General features: G+C 42.9%; 1 protein-coding gene across 1 annotated transcript; it reads left to right on the top strand.

Annotated features, from left to right (window-relative positions):
• Positions 1-9,269: 9,269 nt before the first annotated feature.
• LOC131199984 (uncharacterized protein K02A2.6-like) lies at positions 9,270-14,167 on the top strand (the record flags this gene model as incomplete). Its single annotated transcript, XM_058186271.1, has 2 exons — positions 9,270-9,313; positions 13,309-14,167. Coding segments are annotated over exons 1-2 (903 nt in total), but the record flags the coding sequence as incomplete, so codon positions are not given.
• Positions 14,168-22,510: the final 8,343 nt, after the last annotated feature.

Raw genomic sequence — 22,510 nt, 5'->3', positions numbered from 1 at the left:
CACACATGCCATATGTATACAAATGAATGCATGTATGTGAGTATTTGCATATAGGCATATATGCATGCAAGCAGATGCTAACATATTCCCACTGGCATAATATTTCTCAGGATAAATCCAACAGTTTCCTTTTAAAAAACAGTAACACATTTTTATTAAGTTATAAAATATTATAAAATACAAAATACAAAAGCAAATAAGAGGACAATGAGGGGAAAGGGAAAACAGAAAAGAAAAGTGAGGAAGGAAGGAAGGAAGGAAGGAAGGAAGGAAGGAAGGAAGGAAGGAAGGAAGGAAGGAAGGAAGGAAGGAGAAAGAAAAAGATAAAGAAACATTGATTTCTGACTATCTCTATTATAGTAAAAAAGGGCATTATCAAAAAAAATTACAACTTTCTGTTTTACTGTAATGGTATGACCCAGTTATTTCTGCAAAAGTCTATCAGTCTAATCTACAACACCCAAAATCAACATTTCATTCTTTTCTACAACAAACATGAAGTTCAGAAGTGGTTTCCATATGGAAAAAAAAGTACTGGTATTATTTTCTTTGAGCAGAGTAGACAATTTTGTCATTTCAGCCAACTCTGAAGGACTATCTCATGCTGGTCCCATCTACCCGATCAATCAGAGTGGGGAGGCAGGGAATGCTGTGGGTCCCATCCCCGAGGGAGATACACCTGGTGGGACCCAGAAGAAGGGCCTTCTCCATAGTGGCTCCTTCTCTCTGGAACATCATTCCTCCAGAGATTAGAACACGTTTAATCCTGGGTTTAGAAAATTTAGAACTACGCTGCCTTCGACATGACCTGAGTTTAACTCATAGAATCATATATTACAATGTCCTTCCTGTCAAAGACTACTTCAGCTTCAATTGCAACAATACACGAGCACACAGCAGATTTAAGCTTAATGTTAACTGCTCCAATCTTGATTGCAGAAAATATGACTCCAGTAACAGAGTTGTTAATGCTTGGAATACACTACCTGACTCTGTGGTCTCTTCCCAAAATCCCCAAAACTTCAACCAAAAACTATCTACCATTGACCTCACCCCATTCCTAAGAGGTCTGTAAGGGGCATGCATAAGAGCACAATCGTACCTACCGTTCCTGTCCTATTGTTTCCTTTCATTATAGCCAATTAATATAGTTATTACATACTCATATTCATATATATGCTTATATATTATATAATTATTTCATGCTTATGCTTATATATAGTGTGTGACAAAATAAATAAATTAAATAAATAAATAAACGGCCCCCACTCTAATTCTCTTCTGGAAGGCGCTGAAGACCTGGTTCTGCCAGCGGGCCTGGGGAACTCATAGTGGGATGGAGCCTATTCAATGGCTCATATGATTGGCTGTCGCTGGGGCGGGAGGTGGGGGGTGGTAGGTGATTTTATTACATTAATTTATTTGATTTTTTAAAAATTAGTTTTACTGTTTTTAAATGTAGTTTTTATATTCTGTAAGCCCCAATGTAAGGTTTTTATATTCTGTAAATTTTATAAATAAATACATAAATTCCATCAGCTTCTGCAGTGATAAATCCAACAGTTTCCAAAGCTCCAATTTTTAAGAGGAAGAGCAATGGATCAAAGCCAGTGATGAAATCCATTTTTTTTTACTACCAATTCTGTGGGTGTGGCTTGGTGGATGTGGTGTGGCTTGGTTGGCGTGGCTTGGTGGGCATGGCAGGGGAATGATACTGCAAAATTTCCATTTCCACGCCACTCCAGGGGAAGGATACTTCAATGTTTTCCTTCCCTTCCCACTCCTGGGGGAAGGATATTGCAAAATCTCCATTCCCACCCCTCTCTGGGGCCAGCCAGAGGTGGTATTTGCCAGTTCTCCGAACTACTCAAAATTTCTGCAATCGATTCTCCAGAACCTGCCAGAACCTGCTGGATTTCACCCCTGATCGAAGCCTTTCTGTGTATGGACTTACATCTTACATTTTTAGCATATAAAATCATCCGTTGTAACGTCCTTCCTGTCAATGACTTTTTTAGTTTCAATAACAATATCACAAGAGCTACCAACAGATTTAAACTCAATGTCAACCGCTCCAGTTTAGATTGCAGAAAACACGATTTCTGTAACAGAATTGTATATGCTTGGAATGCATTACCTGACTCTGTGGTTTCTTCTCATAACCCCAAAGGCTTTACTCAAAAACTGTCCATGGTTTTGTTTTTTTTTTGTTTACATTTATACCCCGCCCTTCTCCGAAGACTCAGGGCAGCTTACAATGTATAAGGCAATAGTCTCATTCTATTTGTATATTTTTACAAAGTCAACTTATTGCCCCCCCAACAATCTGGGTCCTCATTTTACCTACCTTATAAAGGATGGAAGGCTGAGTCAACCTTGGGCCGGGCTTGAACCTGCAGTAATTGCAGGCTCTGTGTTCTTAATAACAGGCTTTACCAGCCTGAGCTATTCCGGCCCCTCACCACTTTCCTAAGAGGACTCTAAGGGGCGTGCATAAGAGCACAAACGTGCCTACCGTTCCTGTCCTATTGTTTCTTCCCCTATGTATATATATATATGTTTATAGTACCTCCTTTCTCCTCATATATACGTTCATATATTATATAACTCTTTATGCAATGCTTGTATATATTGTTACGACAAAATAAATAAATAAAATAAAAATAAATAAATAAATCTTAGGGTTTCCTCTTGGACTTGCAAAACTTCTTCCGTTTGATAGAAAAAGGATAATTAGGACCGCTAAGTTCCACGTTACTGCTTATCTCTAATAATGCCCTTGGATCATCTGATGGAACCCCTGCAGGCAAATCCTGTCTTGCCCTGCCTTTCTAAATACTTCATACTGGGACAAGAAAATAATGGCCACTTTCCCTTTGATCAAGCCCAATCCAGCACTTATGTGGATTTCTTTTGCGCTAATCAGATGCAGTAGTTCACTTGTAAAACAGACAGTAGAAGCGAAGCAAAACATTGTAGTCCATAGACGTGTCGAGCAGTTTATTAATTTTAGAGACTGTAAAAGGCATCGAGTCAATAGATGCCAAATTGGGTCATTTTTCCCACTGGATGGATGGTCTGTTGTTTTCCTCTCGGGCAAACTGCAATAATTAGGTGTCAGAAAGTTGTTCCCGTCTGAACCTCCCAACTGGCTGAATACCAGTTAATTAATTAGTTAATGATAGATCAACGATGTCTGCATATTAGCAGGTATCAGCAGCTGGTTGTCTTTGTCTGATCTCAGGAGCTAAGCAGGATCATGCCAGATTAGTACTTGGATGAGAGATTAGACTAGGCTCAGAACAAGAAAGGAATAGAAAGATCCAGGGGGAAAAAGAACCAACAACTCTGGTGCCAAAAAAACCTGGATGGGATTGCCTGTTGAATTATTGGGATCGGAGCAGGGGTGAAATCCAGCAACTTCTGACAGGTTCTGGAGAACCGGTAGCAGAAATTTTGAGCAGTTCGGAGAACCAGTAGCAGAAATTTTGAGTGATTTGGACAATTGGCAAATACCAACTCTGGCTGGCCCCAGGAGTGGGGAGGGAATGGGGATTTCGCAGTATCCTTCCCCTGGGGTGTGGTGGGAATGGAGATTTTGCAGTATCTTTCCCCTGCCATGCCCACCAAGCCACACCACACCCACCAAGCCATGCCTACAGAGCCGGTAGTAAAATAATTTGGATTTCATCACTGGATCAGAGTTTAACTTGACATTCTCTTTATTTAAACATCATGGTGAATGGGACTCTATAAGCAATATTACACTTTTTTAACCATCAACATTGTGTGTACATACAGTAGCAGCCAAAATTATGGAAACCTTTTGGGAAAAGTGTATTTTTGAGGTTTGATGGCTAATAACATCACTTTTTTTTTTTTTTTGAGCTTCAAGATAATTATATTCCACTGCTGGAATGGCCTAGGAATAGCCCAGATCTTAACCCAACTGAAAATCTATGGAGCTGACTAAAGAAACTGGTTAGTCAGAAGCGACCCAGCAACAAAACCAGTTAATAGAAGCAAACCTTCAATCTTGGTTTCACATGATAACAGCTGCAGAACTAAAAGACTTGGTTCACTCCATGGGAATATACACTACTAACCAGTATATACACTACTAACTGCTTAACTCATAGAATCATCTATTGCAATGTCCTTCCTGTTGAATCGCAATAATACAAGAGCAAACAATAGATTTAAACTTAATGTCAACCGTTTCAATCTTGATTGCAGAAAATATGACTTCTGCAACAGAGTTATTAACACTTGGAACACACTACCTGACTCTGTGGTCTCTTTTCAAAATCCCAAAAGCTTTAACCAAAAACTGTCTACTATTGACCTCACCCCATTTCTAAAAGGTCTGTAAGGGGCGTGCATAAGAGCACAAACGTGGCTACCATTCTTGTCCTATTGTTTCCTTTCATTATATCAAATTAATATAGTTATTGCATACTTTTGCTCATATATATGCTTATATGATATGTAGTTATTTTATGTTGATGCTTCTGTATATTGTTGTGACAAAAAAAAAGACGTTGTAAGGCCGTAATTCATGCTAAAGGTTACCCAACTAAGTATTAACTGACATGGTGATCATTTTTGTATATCTCTTTTTCCCTACGTGTTTCACTTTTCTTCTTTATACTGTAGCTGCTATTCTAATAGCAAATCCTTCATCAAAATTATTGCATTACATTCTTGATTAAATTATCTTTCCATTGATATATAATTTTATGGTACTACTCCCCAAAAAAAGTGGTGTTATTAGCTAGTTTTAGAAAATACACTTTTCCCAAAAGGTTTCCACAATTTTGGTAACTCCCCACTCCAGGGGAAGGTTACTGCAAAATTCCCATTTCCTCCCAATCAGCTTGGGAGGGACTTGGGAGGTAGAGAATAAATGGGGGCGGGGCCAGTCAGAATTTTTACTACCAGTTCTCCGAACTACTCAAAATTTCTGCTACCGATTCTCCAGAACTGGTCAGAACCTGCTGAAACCCACCTCTATTTACAGCCCTCTCTAAGCGGTTTACAGAGTCAGCTTATTGCCCCAACAATCTGGGTCTTCATTTTACTGTCCTAAGCAGGATGGAAGGCTGAGTCAACCTTGAGCCAATGAGGACTGAACTGTCAAAATGCTGGCAGTCGGCAGACAGCAGAAATAGCCTACAGTACTGCATTCAAACCACTGCACCACCATGGCTCTTTAACTTGACCTATCGTTCCCTTTCTTCGTAGAAAAGATAGAGGTTTTGTTAACTATTTGGACAAACTACCTCTTACTCTTCTCTGTGCTCTGCATCATGCCGCTTCCTCCCAAAAGGAATAGTATGATTGGATCTAAGAAGGTCTAATACATAACAGAGGAACGGAAAATATTAAGAAAAAATGAAGTTAGGAGGAGTAACAAGAAGAAGTCACTGAAGAAACACCGAGATGACAAATGGAATGACTGATGTATTATGTGTTTGTTTGTGTATAAAATAAAATAATTTTTTGCAAAAAAAAAAAAAAGAAGGTCTAATATGTTAAATCAGGGTTCCCCCCCCCCCACCAATCTCAGCAACTTTAAGGTGTGTGGACATCAACTCCCTGTTTTCCGCAGCCAGTGTGCCGGCTGGCAATTTTGGGAACTGAAATTCACACCTCTTCAAATTGCTGAGGTTGAGAAAGCCTGCTGGAAATCAATACAGGGAAGAGAATGTTCATTTGCTCCAACTGTTAGAAGGCAATCCCTGTTGTGGTCTGCCAGCAGCCTGCGGAGCTGGCTACAGAGTCAGACAGCGATGAGGCTGAGGAAAAACATGGGCCATTCCTGGAGGCCCAGATGAAGGCTCTGCATCGGAGGCTGAGGTGGGGTCAGGGCCATCTGGGAGTGATGTGTGGACTCCAGAGCCTCCAGAGCCTGACAGTGGTGAGGCAGAGGAACAGGAGGAGCCTGTTCCTAATGCATGCATGATAAGAGCTGCCAGAAGGCAAGAGCAGCTCAAGCAGAGAGGACAACTCGGGAGTAGAGCCAAGAGATGATTGGCCCCTCCCATAAGGCTTAAAACAGACCAGCAACTGTGTTTGGGCTCTGCCGGAAAACAACATTGATAGCTTTGTCTTGCTGCATTTGTTTGTTATCGGCATCTTCTGAACTTTTGTCAAGAAAAGCCTTTGGCAGCTCTGGTGGCAAGGTTGGTGATATGACTGAGGAATTGTGTTGGGAAGAATTTGCTTTGGTTTAGTTTGGACGATGCTGAGAATGAATTAATTCTCAACTACTCAAATAAAGTTTGTTTGTTTTTACACTGAATTTCCTACTACCTAGTTGGGCCTGGGTCACAACAATCCCACATTTATCCGTGATACACTCCTGGTTGAGGCTCTCCAAGGAACCTTCCATTGAATTGAGACTTGGTAGTATTTGCTGGTCTGTCCAATGATTAGCCGATCATTTGGGGGAAACAGAAGCAATAAATATTTTCTTTTAAAAAATGCTGACATACGCTTTCATCATTGCGTTGTAAAAAAAATTCTCATACCCTCCCTGAGTTAAAGGAGAAAGATTTTTAAAGCCAGCAAAATTGACTGTGCTGTACTAACAGATATACCACACTCAGAAGGATATGCTTAGTGGGTAAGACGCTGAGCTTGTCGATCGAAAGGTCGGCAGTTCAGCAGTTCGAACTGCCGCATAATGTGGTGAGCTCCCATTACTTGTCCCAGCTTCTGCCAACCTAGCAGTTGAAAGCACGTAAAAAATGCAAGTAGAAAAATAGGGACCACCTTTGGTGGGAAGGTGACAGCGTTCCGTACGCCTTTAGCATTGAGTCATGCCGGCCACATGACCACGGAGACGTCTTCGGACAGCGCCGGCTCTTCGGCTTTGAAACGGAGATGAGCACCACCCCTAGAGTCAGGAATGACTAGCACATATGTGAAAGGGGAACCTTTACCATATATATATATATATATATGTATGTATGTATGTATGTATGTATGTATGTATGTATGTATGTATGTAGGTCTTTGGTTATTCGGGTTTTCTCCCACGTAAAATTGGAAGTGTCTTGGCGACGTTTCGATGAAGTCTCATTCGTCATCTTCAGGATTCAGCTTCGTGCTTCTGGGAGCAATGAGGAATATATATATTTGTTTTCTGAGGTTTTCGCGGGTGTTTGTATGTAGGTCTTTGGTTATTTGGGTTTTCTCCTGCATAAAATTGGAAGTGTCTTGGTGACGTTTCGACGAAGTCTCATTCGTCATCTTCAGGATTCAGCTTCGTGCTTCTGGGAGCGATGTGTGATTGCAACTGTTTCTTCCTTTTTAACTGCTAGTGGGGGTTCAGGACTACTGAACCCCCATTAGCTACTGAACCCCCACTAGCCACAAGATGACGAATGAGACTTGGTCGAAACGTCGCCAAGACACTTCCAATTTTACACGGGAGAAAACCCAAATAACCAAAGACCTACATGTATGTATGTATGTATGTATGTATGTATGTATGTATGTATGTATGTATATCAAAAGTGTCTGGAAGGTGACTGGCAGTTCTTTAAACTTTTTTGGATTAATTGTAAACATATGCAATCCTGGCCACAGCAAATTCTGGCGGTTATTATTTTAACAGTCAAAACAGGCTATGCTACTTGTCGCTTTCAAATAGATAGACCAGAGTAAATATTCCTCTGTCAATAAAAGTGAGTTAATGAAGATCATTTTATCCAATAATGGAAACATAAGGAGTTTTAGCAATAGAAGAACTGTGTCTCTGCTGAATTTATGACACTGCTTGTTCTGGGAAACATAACCCAGAATTTCTTCTGTTTCTTTGACAAAATGGATTTGATGATATTGATATGCTTTGCAGGTATAACTGATATATATGCCATCCCATGTTGTTTAATAGCGTTTTTTCCCCCCTCGTATTTATTACCTCTTTGGTAATATAAAATGAAGGCCTAATAAAGAAAAAAGGCTGGAGGAATTACAACAAAAGGAATTGTCTGTTTTTATTGCATGCATATTTCTGAATTCTTCTTTTCTATGAAGGAATGCAGCCCGTTCTTCATCTAGGATCTTACCAGCTGGAACTCATCGCTTTATGTATAGATCACTTTGAAAGTTGGCCAGTGATTGTATTTTTCTCATAGGCCTATGTCAGATTAGAAATACAAAGAAAGAAGAGAGAGAAGAATATATAATCTTCTGTTGAACTACTAAAGAGAGTTGTAGTTATCTAATAATTCAGGTCATGAGGAACAGGAGAAGAGGTGTAGGTATTCACCCTAACAAGAGACAGTTGTTTAAATGCCATCCTTTTCCTTAGCATATCTCATAGTGGTGCTGCTAGAATGAAAGGAAGGAAGAAGGGATAGAAGATAGAAGATAGATAGATAGATAGATAGATAGATAGATAGATAGATAGATAGATAGATAGATAGATAGATAGATATACAGTGATAGAGATAGATAGATAGATAGATAGATAGATAGATAGATAGATAGATAGATAGATAGATAGATAGATAGATAATAGATAGATAGCTACAGTAATAGATAGATAGATAGATAGAGATAGATAGATAGATAGAGATAGATAGATAGATAGATAGATAGATAGATAGATAATAGATAATAGATAGATAGCTACAGTAATAGATAGATAGATGATAGATAGATAGATAGATAGATAGATAGATGATAGATAGATAGATAGATAGATAGCTACACTAATAGATAGATAGATAGATAGATAGATAGATAGATAGATAGATAGATAGATAGATAGATAGATATGCAGTAGTAGATAGATAGATATAGATACAGTGATAGATAGATAATAGATAATAGAAGATAATAGATAGTAGATGAGATACAGTAATAGATAGATGAGAGAGAGAGAGAGAGAGAGTAGTTAGATATAGATACCGTAGTAGATAGATAGATGGTGGATGGATGGATGGATGGAGCTAGAGATGGAGATGGAGATGGAGATGGAGATGGAGATAGATTTGATAAGAGTTTCTGAAGAAGACAAAGTGGAGGAGTAGAAGCAGGGTAAGAACCATTCCATTACATAGTTACCAGCCAGTCACACAGGAAGTAACCAACATGAACATAAGACAGAGGCATCCATTTATCAGACAAATCTACTACCCAAACATGGGCAGAAGGACCATCCCACCCCATCCAAGACAAGGCTTCCAAGACAAAAGACTATATAGCTTCCGTCAACCTTAAGGTTTTTTTTCCAAAAAGTGCCTGGTATAGTGATGAGGCATCTGAAAAATGGGAAGGGGTCGAAATCTGTAAGAAGGTGGGATGACATCTTCCTACCTTCCAAGTCAGGGCAGGTTGCTTTTTAGCATTAGAGATGGTTCACTTGTTCCAGCACAAATTACTAGTCCAACGAAAAGCCAAAAGGGTATTACTGGTGTACCCCCGTGGGATTTTAAGCAGATCTGAAAGCCTGCTGATGCTTAAAAAAGAGAGAACCCCACCCAAAAAAATATATAGTTATATTATATATATAATATAATATAATATATAGCAGGCTGTGGGGTGTGGCTCCATGACTCAGCATTTATCCAGGCCTGCCCCACCCTTCTTTCTGCTGACATCGCCTCTCAGATCTCTGGAAGTGAGGGTTCACCCACTCTGAAATGTCTTCAGCTGGATCTGCTGTCAGTAATTCCACCACCTGGCTGGCTTCCTGCTCTGAAGGCTGAACCAAAGGAACACACGCTGTATGAGTGAGGTTTATGGGGCTTTTCCTTTCACTCCTGGAATCCTCTCCGGGCATGGGGCCAGGGCCGGGGGCTGGAGTCATGACAGGCTGTTCATCTTCATTATCAGACTCAGAGTCTGATAAAAGGCCCAGTTGGAGACGGGAGGGGCCCGGCTGAGGAGAGGAGGGAGGATGAGTCACAACAGAGAGACTTGATTTTCACACATCTAAAATCTGAGAATTTCAATACATGTTTAATTTGTTCCAGAATGTAAAGTTTGATTTTTAAAATACTGTACTTTAAATAAAGGATAAGCAAACCTCATCCCTGTTCTACTTTATTGTTGCATAATATTTATAGCCCTAATATTCTGTTTGACTTCTAGTAAGAATTTTGAACTCTCCTCTGCTCACAAGGAAGTTATTGACATTATTCCTTGGGCTAAGCACAGATGTTGAGATCTTAGAAAGTGTGCAGAGAAGAGTAACAAAGATGAAAAGGGGCCTGAAAGGCTAAAACCTATGAAGGGTGTAATGTATCTTTAAATATTTTGGCGGGAAACAAGCACGTTGCTGATTGGTTGAAGCCGCCGGTTAAACAGTATATAAGGAGAGGTTTTCCCCAGCCTGGTTGCTGGGTTCACCATATAGTAAAGAGCTGTTGTCACTACCCTGGTCTCCTGCCTCGTTATTGCCCGAATCAAACACTGGCGACGAAGGTGGGATATCGAGGTTAAGAGCACCAGGAACGAGCTGAACACACGAAAGAACCGAACCCAGCAAAGCTCAGAGCAGAATTGCAGCGATGGCCAGTTACACTCCGCCCGCACAGTTTGACCCATCCAGGGAGAAATGGGGGACGTACATGACCCGTTTCGAGAGTTTCCTGGAGGCAAATGAGCTGCAAGGAGTCCCAGACAACCGCAAAAGGGCATATTTCTTGAGCCACTGCGGTCCCGAGGTCATCGACATCGCGGAAGCCCTGGCAGAGCCAACGCCGGTACAATCGGTATCGTGGCAAACTCTGCAAAATCTCTTAAAGAACCATTTCGCGCCAACACCGTCCAAGTACGTACGGCGTTTTGAGTTTGGAGAACGCAGACAGCAAGAGGGCGAATCCATCAGCGAGTACATGGCCGCCCTGAGAAAAGCCTCCAAAGACTGTGGGTACCGCGATTTGGACGAGGAGCTACTAGAGCAACTCATCCGTGGGGTCAGAGACATGCGTTTGCGGAGGCGGCTGCTATCAAAGAGCAATCTAACGCTGGCAAACGCTCTGGACGAAGCCAGAGCTCATGAGATGTCCACCCAAGCGGCGGAAACCCTACAAAAGCCACTCACGCCAACGGCGAGTGCAAAGGAAAACCCGGTGCATCATGAAGAAATCCAGACCGAATCAGACGGCGAGGATGAGGAAGGAGTTTGCCTCACCGAGAGAAGGGGCAAAGAAGACCGGGATGAATGCGGAAGTTGCGGAGGGCAACACCAGCGTCAACGATGCAAGTTCAAGGACGCTACATGTCGGCGGTGCGAGAAGAAGGGGCACCTGGCTCAAGTCTGTCGAGCACCCCAACCTTCCCGCCGAAAATTCAAATCGACCAATCAGAGCGCAGGATCGGCAAGGCGACCCGCGATTGGTCAGAACAGAAAGGGCGCGAATTCAAATCGCACGACCGTTGTAATAGGCCGTGCAGCAACCCGCGTCGAGAAGAAAATCTTCACCAGACCGAAGATAGAAGGAGTGCCGTGCCGACTAGAAGTGGACACAGGGTCAGCGATCACAATCATGTCCTGGGACACTTTTGCAAAAGCTTTGCCGAAAACCGCCAAACGCAAACTGCAAACACAACGGCTACGAGTGCCACGACTACCAAGGGAATCGCATCCCTGTTCGAGGACCACCTCCGTCCGCGTCGAGTACGGACCACACAAGAAGACCCTGCCCATCACGATAGTCGAAGGGACCCTGCCAAGCCTGTTGGGACTAGACTGGTTCCGCATTGGGCATGGGAGTGACTGGCATCTACAGAAGTGACTGTAACCTAAAAGACACACTCATGAACGAGTTCAAGATGTCTTCAAGGACTGCCTGGGCAAGTACAAGGGACCCCTATTTCCTTCAACTTAGACCCCCAGGTAGCCCCCATTAGGTTAAAGGCAAGGAGAGTCCCTTTTGCCCTTAAACCTAAGATTGACAAGGAGATAGATAAGCTCATAAATCAGGGGATTCTGGTGCCAGTCGATCACGCAAAGTGGGAGACACCAATCGTCACCCCAGTAAAACCAGATGGGTCAGTTAGAATCTGCGCTGACTACAAGGCGACGTTAAACAAAGCCTTACAGAAAAGCGCTTACCCGGTTCCCGTGGTGCAACACTTGCTGCACTCGTTGGGGCAAGGGCAAGTCTTTGCAAAGTTAGACTTGGCTCAAGCCTATCAACAACTGCCCGTAGACGCCAACACAGCCGAAGCCCAAACGATTGTAACTCACAGAGGTGCTTTCAAGTGTACCCGATTACAATTTGGGGTGAGTGTGGCACCGGGGCTGTTCCAAAATTTAATGGAACGACTTCTGCAAGGGCTCCCAGGGGTAGTCCCCTATTTCGATGATGTATTGATATCAGCCGAAAATTTAGAGGAATTGGGGGAGCGCTTGAGGAAAGTTCTGGGCATTTTCCGGTCAGCCGGACTAAAGGTTAAAGTAAACAAATGCCAGATAGGGGTAGAATCCGTCGAGTTCTTGGGCTACAGAATAGACAAGAAAGGAATTCACCCCACTGAGAGCAAAGTCAAGGCAATAAGAAAGGCTCCAGCGCCCAAAAACAAAACAGAGCTACAGGCATTCCTGGGGCTAGTGAATTTTTACGCGGTCTTTTTAAAAAACAAGGCGACCGTTGCTGAGCCGCTGCATAAGCTTCTGGGAAAGAATACTGTTTGGTCTTGGGGAAAGTCGGAAGCTAGGGCTTTCGAAGCAGTAAAAAACCTACTCTCGAGCGATAGCTTACTGATCCAGTATCATAGCTCATTGCCATTATTACTGGTTTGCGATGCCTCCCCTTACGGGGTGGGGGCTGTGCTCAGCCACAGACTTCCAAACGGCACAGAAGCCCCAATAGCCTTCTACTCCAGAACGATGTCCTCGACAGAGAGGAACTATAGCCAGTTGGATAAGGAAGCGCTAGCAATTGTGTCAGGGGTAAAAAAGTTTCACGAATACGTTTTCGGTAGAGACTTTGAAATTGTTACTGACCATAGACCGCTGTTAGGGATACTGGCTGGCGACCGCCCAACGCCTGTGGCACTTTCGCCACGATTGACCCGATGGACTATCTTCTTAGCCGCTTATTCCTACAAGCTGCAGCATCGACCCGGAAAAGAATTGGGGCATGCGGACGCTTTAAGCAGATGCCCACTACCAGGGGCGATCGAAGACCCCACTCCGGGGACGCCCATCCTGCTAATTGACTCTTTGGACTCTGGCCCAGTCACATCTAAGGAGGTGGCTCGGGCATCATACCGGGACATTATTTTGAGGACTGTACCGGTTGGGTACAAGAGGGTGGCCGCGGGCGAGCGTTTTAAGGAATTTGTAAAAAAACGTGGGGAACTGTCGGCTCAAGGGGGGTGCCTGCTATGGGGAGATAGAGTGGTGATTCCAGAGAAATTAAGAAAAAGGGTGTTGGATCTCCTGCACGAGGGTCACCCGGGGATCGTTAGGATGAAGGGTCTAGCGAGAAGCTATGTGTGGTGGCCCTTAATGGACTCAGAAATTGCTGAAAGGGTAGGGAAATGCCAGGCCTGCCAAGAGTCCAGACCTCTACCCCCAACGGCCCCGGTTCGGGAATGGGAAAGACCCCAAGGGCCCTGGTCAAGAATCCACATTGACTTTGCCGGCCCCTTCCACGGCCAAACCTTCCTGGTAGTAGTCGATGCCTACTCCAAATGGCTGGAAATCATTCTCATGAGATCCATGACAGCCGAAGCCGTGATCTCAGTCCTACGGCACCTATTTGCAACACACGGGTTGCCTGACACATTGGTTTCTGATAACGGCCCGCAATTCACGGCAACACAGTTTGAGGAATACTTGGCAGAAGAGGGCATCCGCCATGCCCTCTCGGCGCCTTTCCACCCTGCGACGAATGGCCTTGCAGAGCGTTTCGTCCGAAGCGCGAAAGAGGCATTATCCAGACTCAAGCCAGGTGACTGGCAATCCAAAATAGACATTTTTCTAGCCGTCCAACACCGAACCCCCTGTGCCACCACCGGCAGAAGCCCTGCCGAATTACTAATGGGCCGCAAACTTAGGTGCCCACTCGATCGTTTAAATCCCAACTATACACCGGAGGGATACAAGGGGGGACTTGAAAAGACAAGAGGAATGGATATAGGCGACCGGGTATGGGCACACAACTATGGTGAGGGCCCGACCTGGGTAGCAGGAAAAATTCTAAACATAACAGGCCCCAAATCATACTTGGTAGAGTTAACGGATGGCCGAGTATGGAGGCGACATATAGATCAATTGAGGAAACGGTTAGCCGGGCAACCCGAGTCAGACGACACCAGCCCTGACTATTCTATGTTTGAACCAACAGCTGACTCAGACCCGGGAAAATCGCAGGACTTAACTGAATTCCGGGAGGTCCAGCGACGCCCACAGGTTCCTGTAGAAAACAGCAGGGACAACTCGGAAAATAATCCAGGGCCGGATGGCCTAGAGGAGGAGCCGAGAGGAGCAAACAGCCCCTCCGGCCAACTCAACCCGCTCCCAGAGACTGTACTGCGCAGGTCCGAAAGAGTCAGGAGACGCCCAGTCTATTTACGTGATTACGTTGAAAAGTAATATGTAAATAAATGTAAATATATAGGTAAAGTGTTTTCTGGGAGGGAAGGAGTGTAATGTATCTTTAAATATTTTGGCGGGAAACAAGCACGTTGCTGATTGGTTGAAGCCGCCGGTTAAACAGTATATAAGGAGAGGTTTTCCCCAGCCTGGTTGCTGGGTTCACCATATAGTAAAGAGCTGTTGTCACTACCCTGGTCTCCTGCCTCGTTATTGCCCGAATCAAACAAAGGGCGATTGCAGGAATTGGGTATGTCTAGTTTAGTGAAGGGACTAGGGATGACAAGATAACATTGCTGCAATATTTGAGGGGCCGCAAAAAGAAGAAGAGGCCAGCTTATGCTGAAGGCAGGACAAGAAGCAATGGATGGAAATTAATCAAGGAGAGAACCAAGCTAGAGTAAGGAGAAATTTCCTGACAGGGAGAACAATTAATCAGTAGAATGGCTTGCCTCCAGATGTTGTGGGAGGTTTTCATTGCTGGAGGTTTTTAAGAAGAGACTAGACAGCTATTTGTCCAGAAGGGTATAAGGTCTCATGCTTCAGTAGGGGATTGGACAAGAAAACCTCCAAGGTCCTTTCCAACTCTGTTATTCTGTTCTTCATTCTTGGTTGGTATGAAATGATCAAATTGCATGAAGGAAACAGAGCAGGTATGGGACACTTCACAGATATAAACATTACTTGTAAACAATTGATTTAGGCATTCAAAGACGATCTCTATACATTGCAAATGTACATTCCTTTGTTTTAGCAGCAGTCCTGTTCAATTTTGTTCTGTGTCTTAATTTTAAGTATAGATGTAAACAATTAAATAATAGTAAAGGTAAAGGTTCCCCTCGCACATATGTGCTAGTCATTCCCAACTCTAGGGGGCGGTGCTCATCTCTGTTTCAAAGCCGAAGACGTCCGAAAATGTCTTCGTGGTCATGTGGCCGGCATGACTCAATGCCAAAGGCGCACAAAATGCTGTTACCTTCCGACCAAAGGTGGTCCCTATTTTTCTATTTGCATTTTTTACTTACTTTCGAACTGCTAGGTTGGCAGAAGCTGGGACAAGGAACGGGAGCTCACCCCCATTAGGGATTCGAACCGCTGAACTGTCAATCTTTCGATTGACAAGCTCAGCATCCTAGCCCCTGAGCAACTGTGTCCCTTTTTACATAATTAAATAATAATTAATTAAATAATACCAATGGGCTATTTTGCCAATATACCTAATGGCGGTGTCAGGTATTTTTTTCCTTTCCTCTAGATCCTAATGCTGATTTTCCAATTAAGGACAGTCTAACTTGATATTTTCAAATTATTTAGGGGCAAAGTTATTTATTAAATATATTATTAATTCTTTTATGCCAAGTGTTCTCACACTGCTCCCATCAACATAATACAATCAGCATATAAAATCATAATCAGCAATGCTATCGATATATCTTTTGACTTAAATCATACCATTTCAATCCTTTATAACAGGTTACACCGATAGGGCCATCATTCATACCTTCTTTTACAATGCCAAATGCTCTTTGAAAAAGGAAAAACAAAACAGGTTTTTAACAACTTCCAGGTTCAAGTGTGAGATTTCACATGCTTGTAAAAAAAGGAAAAAAAAAACATTGCCTACTTCTTTTTACCCCAAATATTTCTAAAGTACACACATATGCATCCTTCCCTCAGTCCTAATAATTTGCAATCCTAATGGATAAGGAGGTCAACTTGTCAGGAGGTCATCAGATTCAAGAAGGCTAAAGGTAAAGTTTCCCCTAGTCGTTCCTGACTCTAGGGGGCAGTGCTCATCTCCATTTCAAAGCCGAAGAGCCACAGCGCTGTCCAAAGACGTCTCTGTGGTTATGTGGCTGGCATGACTCAACGCCAAAGGTGCATGGAACGCTGTTACCTTCCCACCAAAGGTAGTCCTCTATTTTTCTACTTGCATTTTTTACATGCTTTCGAACTGCTAGGTTGGCAGAAGCTGGGACAAGTAACAGGAGCTCACCCCGTTACGCGGCAGCACTAGGGATTCGAACCGCCGAGCTGCCGACCTTTCGATCGACAAGCTCAACGTCCTAGCCCCTGAGCCACCGTGTCCCTACCAAAGAAGCTATCAAGTGGATTTGTGCACAACCACGGGGGATATTCTTCATCAGTTGTGGACTCTCTGAGTAATAAATAGCCTGTGAAACGGAATAGGTGCATCTTTCTTAGTCGGACCGTTTGATGTGTCTCCTAGCTTTGTCATGTGGCAAGCTGCCAGGAAACGAAATGGGCCTTACATGGAAAAGAAGTTAAACTTTAGACTTAAACTTTGCAGATGACATCTGCCTTATAAATAGATCAGTTGAAGCGCCGTAGTGAAAGACAGATGGTGTTGCAGGTTCTGCCAAGCAAATAGACTTCATTATTAATAAATCAAAGGCAGAGGAGTTTTTTTTTTTTTTTAAGTCTATTTTACCCACAGATTGTTATCACTGGCCTACCTATTTGTGGAAGTGCAATCTCGGGGAAAAATATGCACTGGTTTATTGTTCTGGCTCTGCCATTTCCTTGATAAATTTCCTGGTACACTTCTCAGTAAATATTGCAAGTTTATCACCACGTAGCAGAAACAGGCAGAAGCCGTTCAGTGTACTCCGTTCGTCAGCAGCAATTTTTTTTTCTAGGAAGGAGGTGGAGGGAAAGACGGAGGGTAGGGTGCGATTTCAATTGGACCTATCTCCATTTTTTTCTTGTCTACATTAGCAAGTACCACCATTCCATTAAAAAAATAAAAATAGTCCTGAGAATTTAACAACTAGGTCTTAGCCGGCCCACTCTTCGCAATTTTGACTTTACTGACATCCCAGGGAGGCAGAAAATTTTACATCTGGGATTTAATCAAAAGCTTTATCCTTGTCAGTTCCCTTCGTTATGGAAAGATTAGTGAACCTGCTCTACCACACAACCTCTGTTGCTGAGGTGCATCAAGAAAGGCAGGACAAGAAACAACGGATGGAAGCTAATCAAGGAGAGAAGCAACCTGGGATGAAGGAGAAACTTCCTGACAGTGAGGACAATTAGCCGGTGGAACAGCTTGCCACCAGAAGTTGTGGGTGCTCAAACACTGGAGGCTTTTAAGAAGAGACTAAACAGACTTACCTACAATTGGAGAATGGATTAGTAAAGTATCAAATTTAGCAGAAATGGCAAAAATTTCTGCCTACTTGAAAGACTGTACACAAGAAAAATATATTTTGGAATGGAGAAAGTGGATCGATTATATTCAAAATAAGTATCGGATTAAAAAATATCAATTAGTTTTTGAGTGAAGTTAGGAATTGCTATGTATTAGAGTTTAAGAAAGAAGGGAATTGATAGTGTGATGGTGTGAAATGGAATATGTTTTATGTTATATTTTAGATTATGTTTGTTAGTTACAATACCCTGTATTCTGTTCTGGGAAGTCTCGGGGGGGGGAAGAGGGGGGAAATGGGGGGGAAGGGGAAGATTATAAATTGATTGATTGCCATTGTACAGGAATAATGGTAGAATTAAACAAGTTGGAATGGTGTAAAGTCGGGACTGCTCGGTAACCACTCCCGAAGGGAAAGGGTAAGGAAAGAGGAGTAAAGAAGGAAGAAGGTAGGTAAGCAGAGAGGTAGGTAGGAAAGAAGGGAGGGAGAAGAAAGGATAGGAGGAGAAGAAGGAGGAGAAGATAGAGGGTTAGAAAGGATGGTAGTGAGAAGTGGGAAAGAGGAGGGGAAGTAGGAAAGCGAGGAGAAGGATGGTGGGGAAAGTAGAAGAAGGATGAGAAGGGTCGAAAGGATTAAGGGAGGGAGTGGCGGTCGAGCAGGCCTGATTGAGCATAATTTGAGTATAGGATCGATTGTTGGATAAGTGATTGTATTGTACACTGGTCAAATTGTGGGAATTATTATGGAAAATAAAAAATTTTGCCCGGATTAAAAAAAAAAAAAGGCAGGACAAGAAATAAGGGATGGAAGCTAATTGAGGAGAGAAGCAACCTGGGATGAAGGAGAAACTTCCTGACAATGAGGATAATTAGCCAGTGGAACAGCTTGCCACCAGAAGTTGTGGGTGCTCCAACACTGGTGGTATTTAAGAAGGGACTAAACAGTCTCTTGTCTGAAACGGTCTAGTCGAGGGGGCTGGACTAGAAGACCTCCAAGGTCCCACGCAACTCTATTCTGATTCTTCTTCATTTTTTTTGTATTTTTTAAAATTTGCATTTATATCCCGCCCTTCTCCGAAGACTCAGGGCGGCTTACACTATGTTAGCAATAGTCTTCATCCTATTTGTATATTTATATACAAAGTCAACTTATTGCCCCCAACAATCTGGGTCCTCATTTTACCTACCTTATAAAGGATGGACGGCTGAGTCAACCTTGGGCCTGGTGGGACTAGAACCTGCAGTAATTGCAGGCAGCTGCTGTTAATAACAGACTGCATTAGCAGTCTGAGCCACAGAGGCCCCTATTTGTTTATTCAAATTTGTTAGAGCTGCCTAAATCCAGTAGGCATCTTGCTAGAGAAGGTAGGCAAAAATGGATATGTCTGGAGAGCAATTTACTTTTACAGGGAAGTGACTTAATTGAACAGGAACATAAACCATGTAGGATGCATACTGTTGAAGCCTGTCAGCAGCCAGTCCCTCCAGCAGCCGAATCAGAGGAGGCGGAGGAGGCGTGGGAGTCAGGGCCAGTGTCAGGGCAACCTGAGAGCTCAAAGGGGGAAGAGGGAAGGGAGCTGTCAGAGATAGAGACAGAGATGGATCCTGGGCCATCCATCAGCCCTCAGATAGGAATAGAATAGAATAGAATAGAATAGAATAGAATAGAATAGAATAGAATAGAATAGAATAGAATAGAATAGAATAGAATAGAATAGTGCCTGATGTGTGGATGTGCAGAAGGCAGAGGAGAGGAGAGCAGTGGAAATCTATGGGCTGATCCTTGGGATGGAAGAGCCACCGCTGCTAGCAAAGTCCGATCCTAGCTTTGGGGATAAAAAGCAGGGGGCAGAGATGAATAGATGTGACAGACAACTATTCATCTCCCAGCTGGACAGACTTGTTAGCCTGATGTGAAAGAGTTGGGGTTGCTGACACTCCTAATAAAGGAATCATTGGTTTAACTACAGAGGGTTTGTCGTAATATCTACTGATATATTCTCTGGAAGGCTGCTCTGCTCCATCTGAAACAAGGAGTAGACTTGATGTTTCCCATCAATTCCTGACAGGTCTATAAACCTTGGTAGAACTGGTCTCTGAGCTGCTGAGTCAGCGGATCTACGAGACAAGCTAAAATTCTTGGCTAGCTACATCCGTGCCCAAAGACATCAGAGAGGATGTGGAAAAAAATGTTTCTCAGTTATAGCCTACTTGAAATAGCATAATGTACTCTGGGTAGGATTGGAAAGCTCAGCTAATACAGAATGGTGCATCCAATTAAATTAATTGCGACATGGTGCTTCCAACATCCTTTCTACAAAACACCACCAGTAAATACAAAATTTAATGTTCGCTGTTGATTAGGTGCTACAACAGCTTATATTTCCCAGAATCAGAATATATGAAATACAACATTCTTCCTGAGGAAGCATCTGGACTTTCAGAAGTACCGCTTTATAAAACACTAGTTAAGACCACACCTGAAATACTGCAACCAGTTTTGGTTACCATACTACAAGAAAGTTGTTGAGACTTTGGAAAAAGTTCAGAGAAGAGGAACTAAGATGTTCAAAGGCCTGGAGACTAAAAAGTGTGAAGAACGGCTACAGGACTCGAGTTTGGCTAGTCTAAAGAAAAGAAGAACTAGGTGTGTCATGATAGCAGTATTCCAGTACTTGAGGGGCTGCCACAAAGAAGATGGGGGTTGTTGTGACTCGTCCTCCCTCCTCTCCTCAGCCGGGCTCCTCCCGTCTCAACCAGGCCTTTTATCAGACTCCAAGTCTGATAATGAATATGAATGGCATGTCATGCCTCCAGCCCCCGGCCCTGGCCCCATGCCCGGAGAGGATTCCAGGAGTGAAAGGACAAGCTCAATAAACCTCACTCATACAGCGTGTGTTCCTTTGGCTCAGCCTTCAGAGCAGGAAGCCAGCCAGGTGCTGGAATTACTTGGCCCTACTCCCTCTGACCCCTCCCTTTCCCAGAAGCTGACAGCAGATCCAGCTGAAGACAATTCAGGATGGGAGGACCCTCGCTTCCGGAGATCTGAGAGGTGATGCCAGCAGAAGGAGGGGTGGGGCAGGCCTGGATAAATGCTGAGTCATGGAGCCACATCCCACAGCCTATATAAAGGACCTGGTTTTGGCATTCCAACCTTGAGTCAAGCAAAGTTTTATCTAGTTTGCTGATACCGGATCCTATCGCTGAAGTCACAACTTGGACTCCTGCCCGCCCTGATAAACCTCGAAGGAACTTGGCAAGCTGCAAAGGCTTCATTGCCAAATTTGTTACAGACTTCCTTGACTCGTTCGTCGGAGCGAGAGTGGGACACGACAGGGGTCAAATTAGCCAAATACAGCCAATCTATGCAACTATTGGTTCGGCGAACCAGATGTAAAATTAGCATCCCGTTCGCCTGAACCAGTCCGAACTGGCTGAATCCCATCCCTGTGTCCACCCCATTGAAGTATTTGTAAAAATAACAAAGGCAGGATACAAACAATCGAATAAAAATTGTCCTGCTTTCTGGTCTGCAGAACTTTAAATAAAAAAGATCATTCAAACCATCGTTTGGAAGTTCAGCTACTTTATCTGTCGTGGTACGTTTTAATTAATTGGATTCTTTTTCAGAGTCTTAAATGATCTACAGTTAACTGTAACACTGTTCTAACCTTCTTTGTATTATTGCTTCCCCTGAATATGATTTTGAAAGGAAAGCTTGGCTGGAAACCAAATAAATCACAAAATAGTTTCCTTTAGCGTCCTTCGTCTGTGCTAAAATCAGCTCATCCCTAGATTTTCTTTCAGTTTAATAGATATGAAGCTTGGGTGTAATGTATCACCTGAGTAGAGTTTTTTACTGCTACCATATATGAGAATATACTAATTTCTAAGAGGCAAGGACTGACTCGGGAGGAAAGAAAAATGAAAAGTCGCACTGTTGTTTAACATCGTACATCCATCTATCACAAAGCTCTGCAACCTTTAAATAAACTGAACTGCTCTTAAACACACACACACACACACACACACACACACACACACACACACACACACACTGTTCTCCATTTCTCCATGAAAGCATCGACCTTTAGTAAATTGTATAACAACACTGGACTTTTTCCACAGGCTGTCCAGTGCCACTTTCTTCCCCACTCTTAAAGAGGACTAAAAAAATAAAACAAAACATGGCATTGCCTTGTAAGGCAGGGCATAATGCATGATATTTCAAGGGTTGAAACGTGTATTCAATATGCAGTACAGCAATGAATTAAATGAAGGGGAAAACATATTAAGAGAGTTGAAAAGAGAATTGGAGATACAGGAAGATATTTTTGAAAGGGATTATAGGGACCCCGGTAGAAATTTTGGAAGCTAGGCAGTGGAAGAGGGTAGAGGGAGGAGAAATATCTAGATTGAACAGCCAAAACATAGATGCAGACAGAGATAAAGATCCAAGAGAGGAATATGGGAGGCAAGTCAAAAAAAAAAAAAAAGCATAGCAATTAAAGTATTGAAGCGGGCAAGAGATGATGGATAGATGATTTCTCCTTTTTCTTGTTGTTCTGATTTGCTTTTCTTTTTCTCTCGCTTTCTTTTCTTTTTTTAGGTAGGTGACATGACTAGAAGTTAGGTAGGATAGAAAGAAAATGTTTTTTTAATAAAGGATGACATGATTAAAAGTTGGAATAGAGATAGAAATAAGAGAAGGGGGAATATTAGTATATACACATTTATATAATCAAATAAAAACAGTAACGAGAAAACAAGGA

This window comes from Ahaetulla prasina, chromosome 5, assembly GCF_028640845.1.
Source record: "Ahaetulla prasina isolate Xishuangbanna chromosome 5, ASM2864084v1, whole genome shotgun sequence".
Classification (NCBI taxonomy): domain Eukaryota; kingdom Metazoa; phylum Chordata; class Lepidosauria; order Squamata; family Colubridae; genus Ahaetulla; species Ahaetulla prasina.
Note: the sequence above shows the minus strand (reverse complement) of the source record. Positions and strands in the feature narration are given on the sequence as shown.